Genomic DNA, 14,781 nt, shown 5'->3' on the forward strand with positions numbered 1-14,781 from the left:
TAAAAATTACTAATTAAAACCTAATGTCGGCCGGCACCGTGGCTCAATAGGCTAATCCTCCGCCTTGCAGCGCCGGCACACTGGGTTCTAGTCCTGGTTGGGGCGCCGGATGCTATGGCCCGGGAAGGCAGTGGAGGATGGCCCAAGTGCTTGGGCCCTGCACCCCATGGGAGACCAGGAGAAGCACCTGGCTCCTGGCTTCAGATCAGTGCGATGCGCCCACCGCGGCGGCCACTGGAGGGCGAACCAACGGCAAAAGGAAGACCTTTCTCTCTGTCTCTCTCTCTCACTATCCACTTTGCCTGTCAAAAAGTTAAAAAAAAAAAAAAAAAAACCCTAATGTCACGTTGGGACAGGCTGGAACAGCGGGTTAGGCCAATGCGTGAGACGCTGTGATCACATGTCAGAGTGCTGCTTTGAGTCCCAGCAGCTCTGCTTCTGACTCAGCTCCCTGCTAATGCGCCTGAAAAGCAGCAGCAGATGGCACACGAGCTTGGGCCCCTGCCACCCATGTGCAGAACCAGGACACAGTTCCTGCCTCCTGGCTTTGGCGTGGCCCAGCACTGGCTGTTGTGGCGATTTAGGGAGTAAACCAATAGATGGAAGATCTCTCCTTCTATTAAAACAAAACAAAACAAAACAAAACAAAACAAAACAAAACAAAAAACATTGGGGCCACTGCTATGGTGTAGTGGGTAAAGCCACCGCCTATAGTGCTGGCATCCCATACGGGTGCTGGTTCAAGTCCCAGCTGCTCCACTTCCGATCCAGCTCTCTGCTATGGCCTGGGAAAGAAGTGAAAGATGGCCCAAGTCTTTGGGCCCCTGCACCTGCATGGGAGACCTGGAAGAAGCTCCTGGCTCCTGGCTTCAGATCGGCGTAGTGGCCAACTGGGGAGTGAACCAGCAGATGGAAGACCTCTCTCTCTCTCTCTCTCTCTCTCTCTCTCTCTGCCTCTCCTTCTCTCTCTGTGTAATTCTGATTTTCAAATAAATAAATAAATCTTTAAAAAAAATTTATGCATTGGGGTGGGTATTGTGTGTAAAGCTGTCGCCTGTGGTGCCAGCATCCCATATGGGTGCGGGTTCGAGTTCCAGCTGCTCTACTTCCAATCCAGTTTTCTGTCATGGTCTGGGAAAGCAGTAGAAGATGGCCCAAGTCCTTGGGCCCCTGTATCCATGTGGGAGACCAGGAAGAAGGTCCTGGCTCCTAACGGGCTTGGCTCAGGCTGCTGTGGCCATCTGGGGAGTGAACCAGCAGATGGAAGACCATCTTGCCTCTCTCTGCCTTTTCAAATAAATAAATAAATAAATATATCTTTAAAAAAAGAACTGATGGATCTTGTGAGGGGTATGTAGAGATTCTTTTACACTATTCTTACAACTTTTCTGTATGTTTTAAATTATTTCCAAATAAAAAGTTAATTACATGAACCTGAACTGAAGATCATCAACTGAAAGGTAAAATAGCTAGAAAACAGTATTCAAACAAAAAGAAAAGGTAAACAACCTCACTGAAACTCATCAGACAACAGAAGGTACTTTGATAAGCACTAGCACCTTCTTTGAAGACTGCGTCCATAGAAGGAAGTGCTGCGTGGGGGCCAACAGCCAGGCTCGGAGGGAGGCCCTTGGCTCAGACCCAACAAGCAGACGCTCTTGGCCTGGAGCACTTACCTCACCAGGTGCTGCTGAAGGGCACAACCACTTCTCCAACAACATATCCCAGATTTTTTCCAAATTAATTTCATTGACTTCAGCAATTTCCTTAGCTGCTGCGTGAATATCTAAGAAATTAAAGATAAAAAATTAAGAACAGAAAAAACTCCAGTTTTCAATATAAGGTAACTGAGATTCAAAGTGATAATTCTGGGGTGGGCACTGGGCCTGGTGGATAAGAAGCTGGTTAGGACACCTGTGTCTCAGTTTGGAGTGCCTGGCTCCTGATTCCAGGTTCCTGCTATTGCAGACCCTGGAAGGCAACACTGTTGGCTCAAGGAATTGGGTTCCTGCCACCCAGGTAGGAGATCTGGACTGAATTTCTAGCTCCTGGCCATGGCTCCCATTGACTAGAGGATTCTGGGGAATGAACCAGAAGATGGGAGACTTCTGTTTTTCTTTCTGCCTTTCAAAAGAAAAACAAAAACAAAAACAAAACAAAACAAAGGAAATACCACCCACTCAAAAACAAAAAAGATCATTATATTTGGACAATAAAAAGTTTTGTCCTCACCAGGATAACTGTTACCACTTGAGTTCCGAATTCTTTGGTTTATGCTAGGATGTTCGTAGAGACTGACGATGAGATGTGCCGGCTTCCCTATGCCTCTTAAATACTCCGCAGTGTTCAGCTTGTGGGCTATGAGCACGGCTTCTGTGCCTGATCGCCGGAACTGGACATGAAGCTTCTTCAACAAAGCCTGGGCCTTTTCCCGTGTTTCATCCTATTAAACAATTCAAAAAAATTACTTTGTAGAACTCAGTGAGGCTAAGCACATCTCTATTAGCCCAGGCCTCCCTTCCACAGCTCTGTCCTTAGAGAGCTTTGCTCTGCCCTTTAGGTACCAGGGCAGGAGGAGGAAGACACTACCTACCACAATAAAAAGAGCGGTGGGAGACGTCCACATCTTCTACCAGAGTAGGTGGGACTGAGTCCCAACTTCTCTACCTCCACTCCAGCTTCCTGCCAACGTGCCTGGGAAGTGGCAGATAACGGCTCAAGCACTTGGGTCCCTGCTAGCCACCAGGAAGACCCAGAGGGAGTTCCAGCTCTTAGCTTTGGCCTGGCCCACTTCTGGCTATTTAAGGCACTTGGGTAATTTATTTCCAGTTGGAAGATTTCTATCATTCTGCCTTGTAAATAAAAATAAATTAAAAAAAAAAAAAAAAAAGAAGTAGAGAAAAGAGAGGCTCTCAATCTCGTAATTTAGACACACCTGAGGCGGGACGTTCTCTAGCCATCTCTCAGCTAAATACAGGCAGAATTTCAAACTTGACATTTTAAAGGAGCCTGAAAAGATACAGAGTAATAAGCAAATCTTAATCCTCTCAACACAATGGATGTTACTCAAATTAACAAGCCTTTAAAACTTTTGTGATCTACTTATTTTTATTCATTTGAAAAGCAGGACAGAGAGAGACACAGATATATATTCCATCCTCTGGTTCACTCCACTAATACCTGCAACAGCCAGGGTTAGGCCAGGCTGAAACCACAAGTCCAAAACTCAGTCTGGCTCGCCCATGTGGGTAGCAGGGACACAATTACTTGAGCCATCACCTCTTGCCTCCCAGGAAGTGAATTGGCAGGACACTGGAATCATGAGTAGAATTAAAGAGTCTAATCCCTGGGCTGGCGCTGTGGCGTAGTGGGTAAAGCCGCTGCCTGCAATGTCAGCATCTCATATAGGTGCCGGTTCGAGTCCTGGCTGCTCCACGTCCAATCCAGCTCTCTGCTATGGCCCAAGAAAGCAGCAGAAGATGGTCCAAGTCCTTGGGTCCCTGTACCCACGTGGGAGACCCAGAAGAAGCTCCTGGCTCCTGGCTTTGGATTGGTGCAACTCCGGCTGTTGCAGCCAATTAGAAAGTGAACCAGTAGATGGAAGACCTCTCTCTGTCTCTCCTTCTCTCTGTGTAACTTTCAAATAAATAAACAAATAGACCTTAAAAAAAAAAGATTCTAACCCATAACCTGAAATGACATGGGGCTCCCTAAGTAGTATCTTAAATGCTATACCAAACACCCATTCCAGTAAGCTTTTTAAAATGTGTACAAATGGGTGTCAGTATTGTGGCATCGTGGATAAAGCTGCTGCCTGCAATGCTGTCATCCCATATGTAAAACAACTCGTGCCCTAGCTGCTCCACTTCCTACCCAGTTCCCTGCTAACGACCTGGGAAAAGCTGCAGAAGATGGCCCAATTGTTTGGGCCCTGGCCACCACTTGGGAGACCAGGATAAAGCTCTTGGCTCCTGGCTTTGGTCTGACCCAGTGCTGGTAGTTATGGCTATGTCGGGAGTGAAACAGCAGATGGAAGATCTCTTTCTCTATCTCTTCTCTCTCTGTAACTCTGCCTTCCAAATAAATCAATCTTTAAAAAAAAAGTATACAAATAAAGACTTGGGATTTTTTTTTAAAGATTTATTTATTTATTTTAAAGTCTGAGTTAGAGAGGGAGAGACAGAAAAAAAAAGGAGAACTTCCATCCACTGGTTCACTCCCTAAGTGGCCACAACGGCCAAAGCTGGGGCTGTCTGAAGCCAGGAGCCAGGAACTTCTTCCAGGTCTCCCATGTGGGTGCAGTGGCCAAAGCACTTGGGCCATTCTCCGCTGCTTTCCCAGGCACATTAGCAGGGAGCTGGTTCAGAAGTGGAGCAGCTGGGACTCAAGCTGGCACCCATATGATATTGCCACTGCAGACAGCTTAACCGGCTGCACCACAGCGCTGGCCCCAGGATGGGTGTTTAGCTGGTTAAGTGCCTATGTCCTACACAGGAGCACCTAGGTTCAATACCTGGCTCTGGCCTCCAGTTTCCTGCTGATGCAGACCCTGGAAGGCAGTAGGTAATGGCTCAAGTAATTGTTCCCTGCTACATTTCTTTTTTTTTTTTTTTTTTTTTTTTTTTTTTTTTAACAGGCAGAGTGGACAGTGAGAGAGAGACAGAGAGAAAGGTCTTCCTTTGCCGTTGGTTCACCCTCCAATGGCCGCCGCTGCAGCCGGCGCACCGCGCTGATCCTGGCAGGAGCCAGGAGCCAGGTGCTTTTCCTGGTCTCCCATGGGGTGCAGGGCCCAAGCACCTGGGCCATCCTCCACTGCACTCCCTGGCCATAGCAGAGAGCTGGCCTGGAAGAGGGGCAACCGGGACAGAATCCGGCGCCCCAACCGGGACTAGAACCCGGTGTGCCGGCGCCGCAAGGTGGAGGATTAGCCTATTGAGCCACGGCGCCGGCTCGTTCCCTGCTACATTTCTGGGAGACCTGGATTACATGGCCCTAAGCTTCAGCATGGCCTGGCCCCAGGCATTACAGGTATTTGGGTAACGAACCAGTAGATGGGAGCGTTCTCTGTCTCTAGAAAAATAAATTAAATAAAAACAATTTAAAGATGACTGAAGGCTGGCACTGTGGCTCAATAGGCTAATCCTCTGCCTGCGGTGCGGGTTCTAGTCCGGTCAGGGCGCCGAATTCTGTCCCGGTTGCCCCTCTTCCAGGCCAGCTCTCTGCTGTGGCCTGGGAAGGCAGTGGAGGATGGCCCAGGTCCTTGGGCCCTGCAACCACATGGGAGACTAGGAGAAGCACCTAGCTCATGATCAGCGCGGTGCGCCGGCCGCAGCGCGTCGGCCATGATGGCCATTGGAGGGTGAACCAACGGCAAAGGAAGACCTTTCTCTGTCTTTCTCTCTCTCACTGTACGCTCTGCCTGTCAAAAAAAAAAAAAAAAGGTCTGGGGCCAGCGCTGTGGAATAGCGGTAAAGCCGTCGCCTGCAGTGCCAGCATCTCATATGGGCGCTGGTTCTATGCCGGCTGCTCCACTTCCAATCCAGCTCTCTGCTATGGCCTGGGAAAGCAGTGGAAGATGATTTAAGTCCTTGGGCCCCTGCACCCACATGGAAGACCCAGAGGAAGCTCCTGGTTCCTGCCTTCAGATCAGCACAGCTCCAGCCATTGTGGCCATCTGGGGAGTGAACCAGCAGATAGAAGACCTCTCTCTCTCTCTCTCTCTCTCTGTGTAACTCTTTCAAGTAAATAAATATTTTTTAAAAAACGATATTTTCCAAATTAGCTACACAGTATATGAATATTCCCTATTTTTTAACAAGTTTCTAACCACATAGGCTTTAAGAAATTTTTTCACTTATGTTGTAACAAAAATATGGCAATAAATGTCTCTGTGTACCTGCCTGCTAAGTGAGAACATCTGAGGTCACTGCTGAAAGCCTGACTGGACATTAGGAAGTTCCTACTTCTACCAACAAACTAGAGGTAGGCTATGGCTCTTGCCCCGTGGCCCAGCAGCAGAGGGTCCTGCTTCCTTCAGTTGAGGCCTGGAACATTCAGCAGTGCCTCACGCCTAGCAGGCCAGCACAGGCATTATCAATCTATCAGCCTGCATCTCGGAGGAGATACAAATGGAGAACATCTTGCTTAGCATGATTTCAGAAAACAACACAGGAGCAGTCCATACCTTCTGGGATTTCCTGGGTGAGAGTGATGGCAATTGCAACAGCCCACTCCGGGTTGACTATAGACAGTAAGTAGGACTCGATGGTCTGAGTGATCTTGCTTACTTCCTTGCTGATCAGCGTGGATGGTTTGGCTTGTGTGAACTTCAGGAGCTTTGGCTTGAGATTTTTTTCAAAAACGTGTTTGGCCGTAGATACATACAGAGTATCCAGAGAGAACTTCCAACAAAAGGAAAGGTAAGGGTTGGCATGAAAGCAGCACAGAATCCTGCTACTCAGGGCTAGAACTAACTACAGGACAAAGAAACATCTTACAAAGTTTGACCCCATTACCTTCATTAATTTACAGATCAACAGCAACGTGGGGAAGGACTCCTCGCTGAGTTCTGTGGCTAAAAATGAAACAAGCAGAGTATGATTTGCTTAGGCAAAGAAATTTCAGCTACCCAGTAAAACTCCTAGGAAGTTAATGAACTTACAGAGAATCTTCCAGAAGTTCTGTGCTGTGCCAAATAATATCAGATGAAAAGGCAGTCTAGTGTGGGCAGCTGGTGGCAAAGTTATGACGTGCTCCAACATATATTGATATTCCAAGTCCACCGGAGGAGAAATTCTTTTGTATGATTCCAAATGTTTCAGAAGACTCAATGCCTGTATTAGAAGAAGAAGATATTTTCTGGTAAGAGTAACTCAATCCTAAAAGTTTCAAAATTGTCTAATTCTACATCACTATAGTTCCATTCCTGAGATGCTCTTATTTTCAAAAGAAAATCAAGGGGCCAGCGCCGTGGCATAGTGGTTAAAGCTGCCTTCTACAGTGCCGGCATCCTATACAGCGCTGGTTCAAGCCCCAGCTGCTCCACTTCTGATCCAGCTCTCTGCTATGGCCTGGGAAAGCAGTAGAAATGGCCCAAGTACTTGGGTCCCTGCATCCGTATGGGAGACCCAGAAAAAGCTCCTGGCTCCTGGCTTCGGATTGGCCCAATTCTGGCCATTGTGGCCATCTGGGGAGTGAACCAGCAGATGGAAGACTTCTCTCTCTGCCTCTCTAATAAATAAATAGATCTTAAAAAAAAAAAAGATAATCAAACTATTTTCTAATTTTCCCTGTAATGTTATTCAAAAATATGATCATTTAAAAAGCCAAAGCAGGAGAAATCAGCAGTATCTGTTGTTGGAAGGATGTTTTACAAATGAGAATTTGGCAGTTCTGACAAGCTCTTCAAATAGCCTGATATGTACTTCAAACATACTTGACTTCATGTTAAATACAGAAGTTACCGATCTAAAATTAATTCTGAATATCTTTCCCCCACCCCCGTTTTATATCCTTTATTTAGGGGCATGCAATGTTGTCTAAATTCTTAATAATTAGTCCATTAGTAACTTCATACTCATGGAAAGATTTAAATTCCTTCAACACAGCAAAAATAGGATGAAGATGATGAAATATGTATGCACAAAAATCTACTCCTTTTAAAGAAAAACATCTAGAAAAATGCAGTTCAAACAGAGTTCAGGCCAGTGCCGCAGCTCACTAGGCTAATTCTCCACCTGCAGGGCCAGCACCCTGGGTTCTAGTACTGGTTGGGCTGCCGGCTCTGTCCCGGCTGCTCCTCTTCCAGTCCAGCTCTCTGCTGTGGCCCGGGAAGGCAGTGGAGGATGGCCCAAGTGCTTGGGCCCTGCACCCGCATGGGAGACCAGGAGGAAGCACCTGGCTCCTGGCTTTGGATCAGTGCAGTATGCTGGCCGTAGCGGCCATTTGGTGGGTGAACCAACGGAAGAAGACCTTTCTCTCTGTCTCTCTCTCTCTCTCACTGTCTAACTCTGCCTGTCAAAAAAAAAAAAAAAAAAAAAAAGAGAGAGAGTTCAAATGATAATCTAAAAAGATACTCAATAATTTTATGATCCAAATAAAAACAAAGATTTTAAAATTCTTAATGCATTTATCATACCTGATTAATATTAATATTGGTTATCTTCTCATCAGCTCTTTCTATAACTTTCAGGACAACTTCAATCATCTCATAGTCATAGGGATCCAACTGTATTAAAAATATTAAAATTTGGTTAGATATCACCAGATTATTTTATTCAATAATTTTTATCAGTACAGCTTACAAATGATAGTGCACGTTATGCAATTTTTTTAAATCAACTAGAATTTTCTCGTCTTTAAAATTACCTATATTAAGTGTTTTAAAATGTGTCAAATGCTAACAAAAATGCTACACAAGGCAATATTGTTTCAGTAAAGAAAGAAGGTTTAAGAGTACTACAAACAGAAAAAAAAAAAACCAACATACTGTCAAAATTTCCTAACTGTACCAGACTTTTAAATGGAAGTTCTATTTCTTCCATATTTGACGGAAAAATCAAAATAGGAAGAGACTGACCCGTTCTTGAAAATCACCAAAATTTTATACCTCCAAGCAAACGTTTCTCAGAGGATTCTGCTTTAGCCTGGGGGTATCCATAGGCGCTAAGAAAACAGAGTGACTGCTCTCTTTGTACCTTTCTGCCCACTCAACTGTTGTCAGTCTATATTGGCTGAATCACAGGCAAAATATAAAGCAAATATTTCTTTCATTTCAGTATTATGTCCTTTGCCTCTACTTTCATTTCCCCAAACTATCCCTTGACCTAAAAATCCTAATTCTCAGGGCTGGCACTGCCGTGCAGCAGGTAAAACTCCTGCCTGCAGTACCACCATCCCATATGGATGCTGTTTAAAGTCCTGGCTGGTCTACTTCCAATCCAACTCTGCTATGGCCTGAGAAGGAAGCAGAGCATGGCCAAACGCTTGGGTCCCTGCACTCATGTGGGAGACCAGGAAGAAGCTCCAAGCTCCTGGCTTTGAATCAGCTCAGCTCTGGCCATTGCGGCCATTTGGGGAGTGAACCACCACGTGGAAGATCTCTCTCTCTCTCTCTCTCTCTCTCTCTCTCTCTCTGCCTCTGTAATTCTACCTTTCAAATAAATAAATGAATCTTTAAAAAAAATTTCCTAATTATCAGAAAATGTCTTAAAAAAAAGACCAGATTGTGAAAATGTATGCATGAAGACACTTTAACAATTTATAATAAAATTTACAAATAATTTAAGTCTATCCAGAAAACACTGGTTAAATACAGTATATTATCTGTATAGTGGAATAAATATGCATATGTCAAAAATTAGATGTACATGCACTGACATGTAATTAACAAAAAAAGCACAGTAGATTTCGTGTAGGACAGGCAGTACACAAACTATTATCATTTTTATTTCTAAGGAGTAGGATTATAGGGAAATCTTTTTCGTTTGCACCTTCTCTGTAGTTTGATCCATTTTCAAAGAACATGTGTTTTTTTTTTTTACGTCTATTTATCTGTTTTCATGTATTTGAAGACAGAGTGATGAAGAGAGAGACAGAGACTTTCCATCTGCTGGTTCATTCCCCAAATGGTCAGGATGGCTGGGCTGGCCCAGGCTGAAGCCAGGAGCCTATTATTCCATGTGGATCTCCCACATGGATGGCAGGGGCCCAGGCATGTTCATCTTCTACTGCTTTCCCAGGCACATTAGCAGGGAGCTGGATCTGAAGTGGAACAGCTGGGACATGAACCAGCACTCATTTGGGATGTGCCACAATGCCAACAACTTCCCCTGGACTGTAGAAACTGAACACGTTCAGAGGGCAAGTGTTGTGGTATAACAAGTTGAGTCGCCTCTTGGGTAGCCCCAGCCATTGTAGCCATTTGTGAAGTGAATCAGCAGAAGGAAGATCTTGCTCTTTCTCCCTCTCTCTCTGTGTAACTTTGCCTTTTAAATAAATTTCTAAAAAAAGTCCAAGGGGAAAAAAATCCTGTTTGTATTTAAAAAAAATAAAAAAGATAAGAAGAAAATTGTTTTATTAAACTGTATTGAAAATATCTAAATCTGAGCCGGTGCTGCGGATCACTAGGCTAATCCTCCGCCTTGCGGCGCCGGCACACCGGGTTCTAGTCCTGGTCGGGATGCCAGATTCTGTCCTGGTTGCCCCTCTTCCAAGCCAGCTCTCTGCTGTGGCCCGGGAGTGCAGTGGAGGATGGCCCAAGTACTTGGACCCTGCACCCCATGGGAGACCAGGAGAAGTACCTGGCTCCTGCCATCGGATCAGCGCGGTGCGCTGGCCGTAGCGCACCGGCCGCGGCGGCCATTGGAGGGTGAACCAACGGCAAAGGAAGACCTTTCTCTCTCTCTCTCACTGTCCACTCTGCCTTTCAAAAAAAAAAAAAAAAAAAAAAAAAAAAAGAAGGAGGAAAAAAAAAAGAAAATATCTAAATCTAGAATTGGGGTAGGTGTTTTGTGCAGTGGTTAAGACACTGTTTGAGATGACCGCATCCTACACTGGAGTACCTGGATTCAAGTCCCGACTCCACTCCTGATTCCATTTTCTTGCTAATGTGCCCTAGGAAGCAGTAGGTAATGGCTGAAGTACTCGGGTTCCTGACACCCATGTGGCAGGCCTGGACAGAGTTCCAGGCCCCTGGCTTTGGCATTACCCAGCCCTAGCTGTTACAGGCATTTGGAAGGTGAGCCAGTGGATGGAAGACCTCTGTCTCCATTTCTCTGCTTTAAAAAAAAAAAAAAGAGATATCTGGAATCATTTCAAAATTAAAAGTTAACAAAATTAAAAGTTAACTGGACTTACACATCCAGTTTGTTACTAAAAGTATATAATTCATCCTGGAGGGAAGATGGGAGAGATGGCTGGGCACACTCTTCGCGCCGCTCACCCACCTTGTGTAGTATCCCACTAAGACTGATGACCAAGTCTTTCGTGCTTGTCAGTAAAGGAACCATTTCGATGGCTTTAGCCAGGAGTCTGGAGTGCTGGCGCCTCGGAAGCTCCGTGCTTGCATCTCCCTGGCTGTGGCTGACACTCGTGTTGTGGAGAAGTGTTTCAATGAAGAGCTGCAGAGCTGCGTCACAGTCTAACTGGAACGTGCTGAAAGAAGGATTCACGACACACTCACTCCCGAATGCCTGCCGCTCCGCGTGGTTTCTGACAGAATACCCAGGCACTTGTTCCTGTCACCAACTCCATGATATTAATCTTCCTGTTGTCAGGTTTCTTAATCAGCTAAACCTCCTGTCATCAAAGCTAAGTATTACCTTTTATCAGACAGTACTCTTGGAGGGGTGTAAACTGGGAAAATATTGGAGAAATTTGTAATAAAATTGAACATATGTACATCCATTTCTACAAATTTTATGTTAGTAGACAAAGACATGCAATAAAGATTCCACTGATTGCAATAATAAAAAACTGGAAACAACTCAACCACTTATCAATAAGGGGCTGATTCAATAACTTACCCACATAAAGAAATACCAGAGTTAACAGGTATGAGGATGATCTATATGTACTAACCTTGAAAGACATACTGTTAACTTAATGAAATGCTATAACATGATATGTAAAATATAATTCTGCTGTCGACAGATTTTATAAAATGCAAAACAGTATGTGCACAGGGAAAAGAAAAGATCAATACAGGCCAAATGCGTTTAACAGTGTTATCCCTCAGCATAGGGAACATGCGGATTTTGATTTTAACATGTTCTGCTGAGTGAAAAAAATTTGTAATAACTGAAATGCCTTTCTAGGTCCTATTAATAAAATACCAATACTTTAATTTACAATTCAAAATAACAAAAATGTCAAGAAAAGCTTTAGGAACCCTCCTTTTAAAGTCATTCTCTGATGTTCTAAAGGCCATCTAAATTTATTTAAATGGATTGCTTGAGGCTAAAGTATCATTATCCTTCAAATACAAATCACCAATGCCATGTGAGTAGAATAATCCTGAAATGAACTTAATATTACACCTACTTAAATTTCAGAAAAGAGTTCTGTACCACAAAACAACACATAACAATCAACCAGGAGTTTGAGTTAATAAAGAAGATAGAGTACATGCACTGATTTATGGATCTTTGGCAACAATAACCAAAAAACAGTTTAGTTTTGTTATTTCAAAGTTAACCTTAAGTCAGGGCTCACTGGAGCTGTGGGCACCCCATGGCCTTGACTAGTAGGTTTAGGACCCTTTCTCTACTCTTCACTATCTATTACATGAAGAACAGGATGTCTTCTTCGAACAGGAAACTCACTAAGCAGCTTCATTATAAATAATTCAGATTCTATTAATCTGTCACAATTTGGATGGGGGTTTTGGCACCCTTGGTATTTTTGTAGCAGTCACAATTTGATCTTGAGTAGGTCATGTCACAGGACTTTTCTCCTATGTCAGCAGGCAATACTATAATAAAAAAATTGACAATTAAACTACATGATGTGGGGCCAGCACCGTGGCTCACTTGGTTAATCCTCCGCCTGTGGTGCCAGCATCCCATACAGCAGCCAGGTTCTAGTCCCGGTTGCTCCTCTTCCAGTCCAGCCCTCTGCTGTGGCCTGGGAAGGCAGTGGAGGATGGCCCAAGTGCTTGGGCCCTACACCCGCATGGGAGACCAGGAGGAAGCACCTGGCTCCTGGCTTCGGATCGGCATAGTTCCTGCTGTAGCGGCCATTTGGGGAGTGAACCAACAGAAGGAAGACCTTTCTCTCTCTCTCTGTCTATCTGTCAAATAAAAAGAAAAAAAAGAAAAAAACAAAAACTACACGATGTGTGTGAGAACACTTTAAAACCAATAATGTATAAGCAAACGAATGTTTGAATTTACTGGACAGAAATGTCTGATGTAAAGTAAAAATCATTGGAGCCAGCACTGTGCAGCCACCACCTGCAATGCCAGCATCCATATGGATGCTGATTCGAGTCTCAGATGCTCTACTTCAATCCCACTCCCTGTGAATGCATCAGGGAAAGCAGCAGAGGATGGCCCAAGTCCTTGGGGCCCTGAACCCAGATGGGAGACTGGAAGAGGCTCCTGGCTTCTGGCTCCGGCCTGGTATAGCCCTGGCCATAGGGCTATTTGGAGAGTGAACCAGGGAATGAAAGACCTTTTTTTCTGTCTCCCTCTATAACTCTACCTCTCAAATAAATAAATAAATAAATCTTAAAAAATATTACTCTCATTTTACTTGAGAGACAGAGAGATCTTCCATCAGCTCACTCACTCTCCAAATGCCTGCAAGAGCCAGGGCTGGGCTAGGCTGAAGCCAAGAACTCAAACTGAGTCTTGGTCTCAGAGGTGGGTGACGGGGAACCAAGTACCCGAGCCATCATCGGCAGTCTCCCAGGGTACCTGCCAGCCAGAACTGGATCACAGCTAGAGGAACTGGGACTCAAATCAGGAATGTAAATATGGGATGGAGTTGTCTCAAGTGGCAATTTAAGCACTGTGCCAAATGCCTGCTCCATAAGTTTTGAGTTTTATTTGGACTCTGTTCTGAGTAGTTTGATGAATCTTGTGCAAGCCACTCTGTACTGCCTGAGATGTGATTTAATCCTTTGTGCACCATATTCACACTGTATATACCACCTGCTTGCTAGGTACTTAGTAGCTATCTCAGCCACCAAATCGAAAAATCACAGTACAAGGGGGTTGAAAAATTTCATGGAGGGCTAGAAGTTTCATGCGGTGGTTAAGATGCTGCTTGGGCTGCTTGTACTCCATACTGCAGTAGCTGGGTTTGAGTCTGAGCTCCATTCCCGATTCTAGCTTCCTGCTAATGTGCAACCCTGGAGAAACCAAATGCTGGCTCAAATGGCTGAGTCCCTGCCACCCACATAGGAGACCAGGATGGAGTTCTGGGCTTTTCTGGTTTTGGTCTGGTCCAGTACTGGCTCTTATGGACATTTGAGGAATAAACCAGAGGATAGAAGATAGAAGATCTCTCTCTTTCTGGCTTTGAATTTACAAAGTTTGGGGGTGAGTAAAAGAAAATACCAAAGGCTTGTGGGTCACATGTAATTATCTTCATGACTTCTCAAAGTAAGGATTACTAGTTGGCTAAACTAACAGCATAAATACCACTAAAGCTTAAAGACTTACCTGCAATATTCCAGAATGAGGCTTGTGTCCATATCTATGTTCTTCACAAGTGCTTTAATGAGGTCTTTCTTGGTGAGGAAATGCTGCCTGAAAACTGGTTGAAAGGAGATCTAGAAATAAAAGGAACAAAACAAAAATAATGCTTTCCATTGAAATGGATCAGAATAAGGACAACATCATGATTTGCCTTTTTACTATCTTTTTTGGAAAAGATACATTTTTCTGTAGCTCCTCCAACTTCTATTTGCACCATGCTACCCAACCCAACTGTCATTCTGAGAGCTGAGATGGACTTGGCTGTGGGTTCAAAAATCCCTCTCAGCCACCCTAGCCTTTGCTGCCTCACCAGGAAAGGCTGGGTAAGGTCAATGGAACACTGGTCGCACTGCACAGGAATCAGGCTGTAAAACACAGGCCATTTCTACAGAGCCTACCTTCTGTATAAATCAACTATTTGCAAATACAGCATTCTATATTTTTAGTAAAGAAAACAAAGTTTTATTTGTCTATTCTTCGGCAAAGTCAAACATAAGGGCTGTTTATTTTTACCTTCTAGAGGTTCTACCTGTGTACACATTTTAATATCTTTGCTCAAATAACAGAGGCAAAAACC

General features: G+C 44.4%; 1 protein-coding gene across 3 annotated transcripts in view; it reads right to left on the reverse strand.

The window, feature by feature from the left end:
* The window catches only part of KNTC1 (kinetochore associated 1), a 93,481-nt gene that overhangs the window by 16,527 nt on the left and 62,173 nt on the right, over nt 1-14,781 (reverse strand). For all 3 annotated transcript variants that reach the window (XM_008250528.4, XM_051837743.2, XM_008250529.4), the window contains 9 exons: nt 14,169-14,278; nt 10,947-11,154; nt 8,138-8,227; nt 6,662-6,833; nt 6,516-6,574; nt 6,185-6,401; nt 2,936-3,009; nt 2,233-2,443; nt 1,677-1,786 (listed from right to left, as the gene is read on the reverse strand). In XM_008250528.4, coding sequence (XP_008248750.2) covers nt 1,677-1,786; nt 2,233-2,443; nt 2,936-3,009; nt 6,185-6,401; nt 6,516-6,574; nt 6,662-6,833; nt 8,138-8,227; nt 10,947-11,154; nt 14,169-14,278 — 1,251 coding nt within the window. The remainder of the gene's footprint in view (nt 1-1,676; nt 1,787-2,232; nt 2,444-2,935; nt 3,010-6,184; nt 6,402-6,515; nt 6,575-6,661; nt 6,834-8,137; nt 8,228-10,946; nt 11,155-14,168; nt 14,279-14,781) is intronic.

This window comes from Oryctolagus cuniculus, chromosome 21, assembly GCF_964237555.1.
Source record: "Oryctolagus cuniculus chromosome 21, mOryCun1.1, whole genome shotgun sequence".
NCBI classification, from domain to species: domain Eukaryota; kingdom Metazoa; phylum Chordata; class Mammalia; order Lagomorpha; family Leporidae; genus Oryctolagus; species Oryctolagus cuniculus.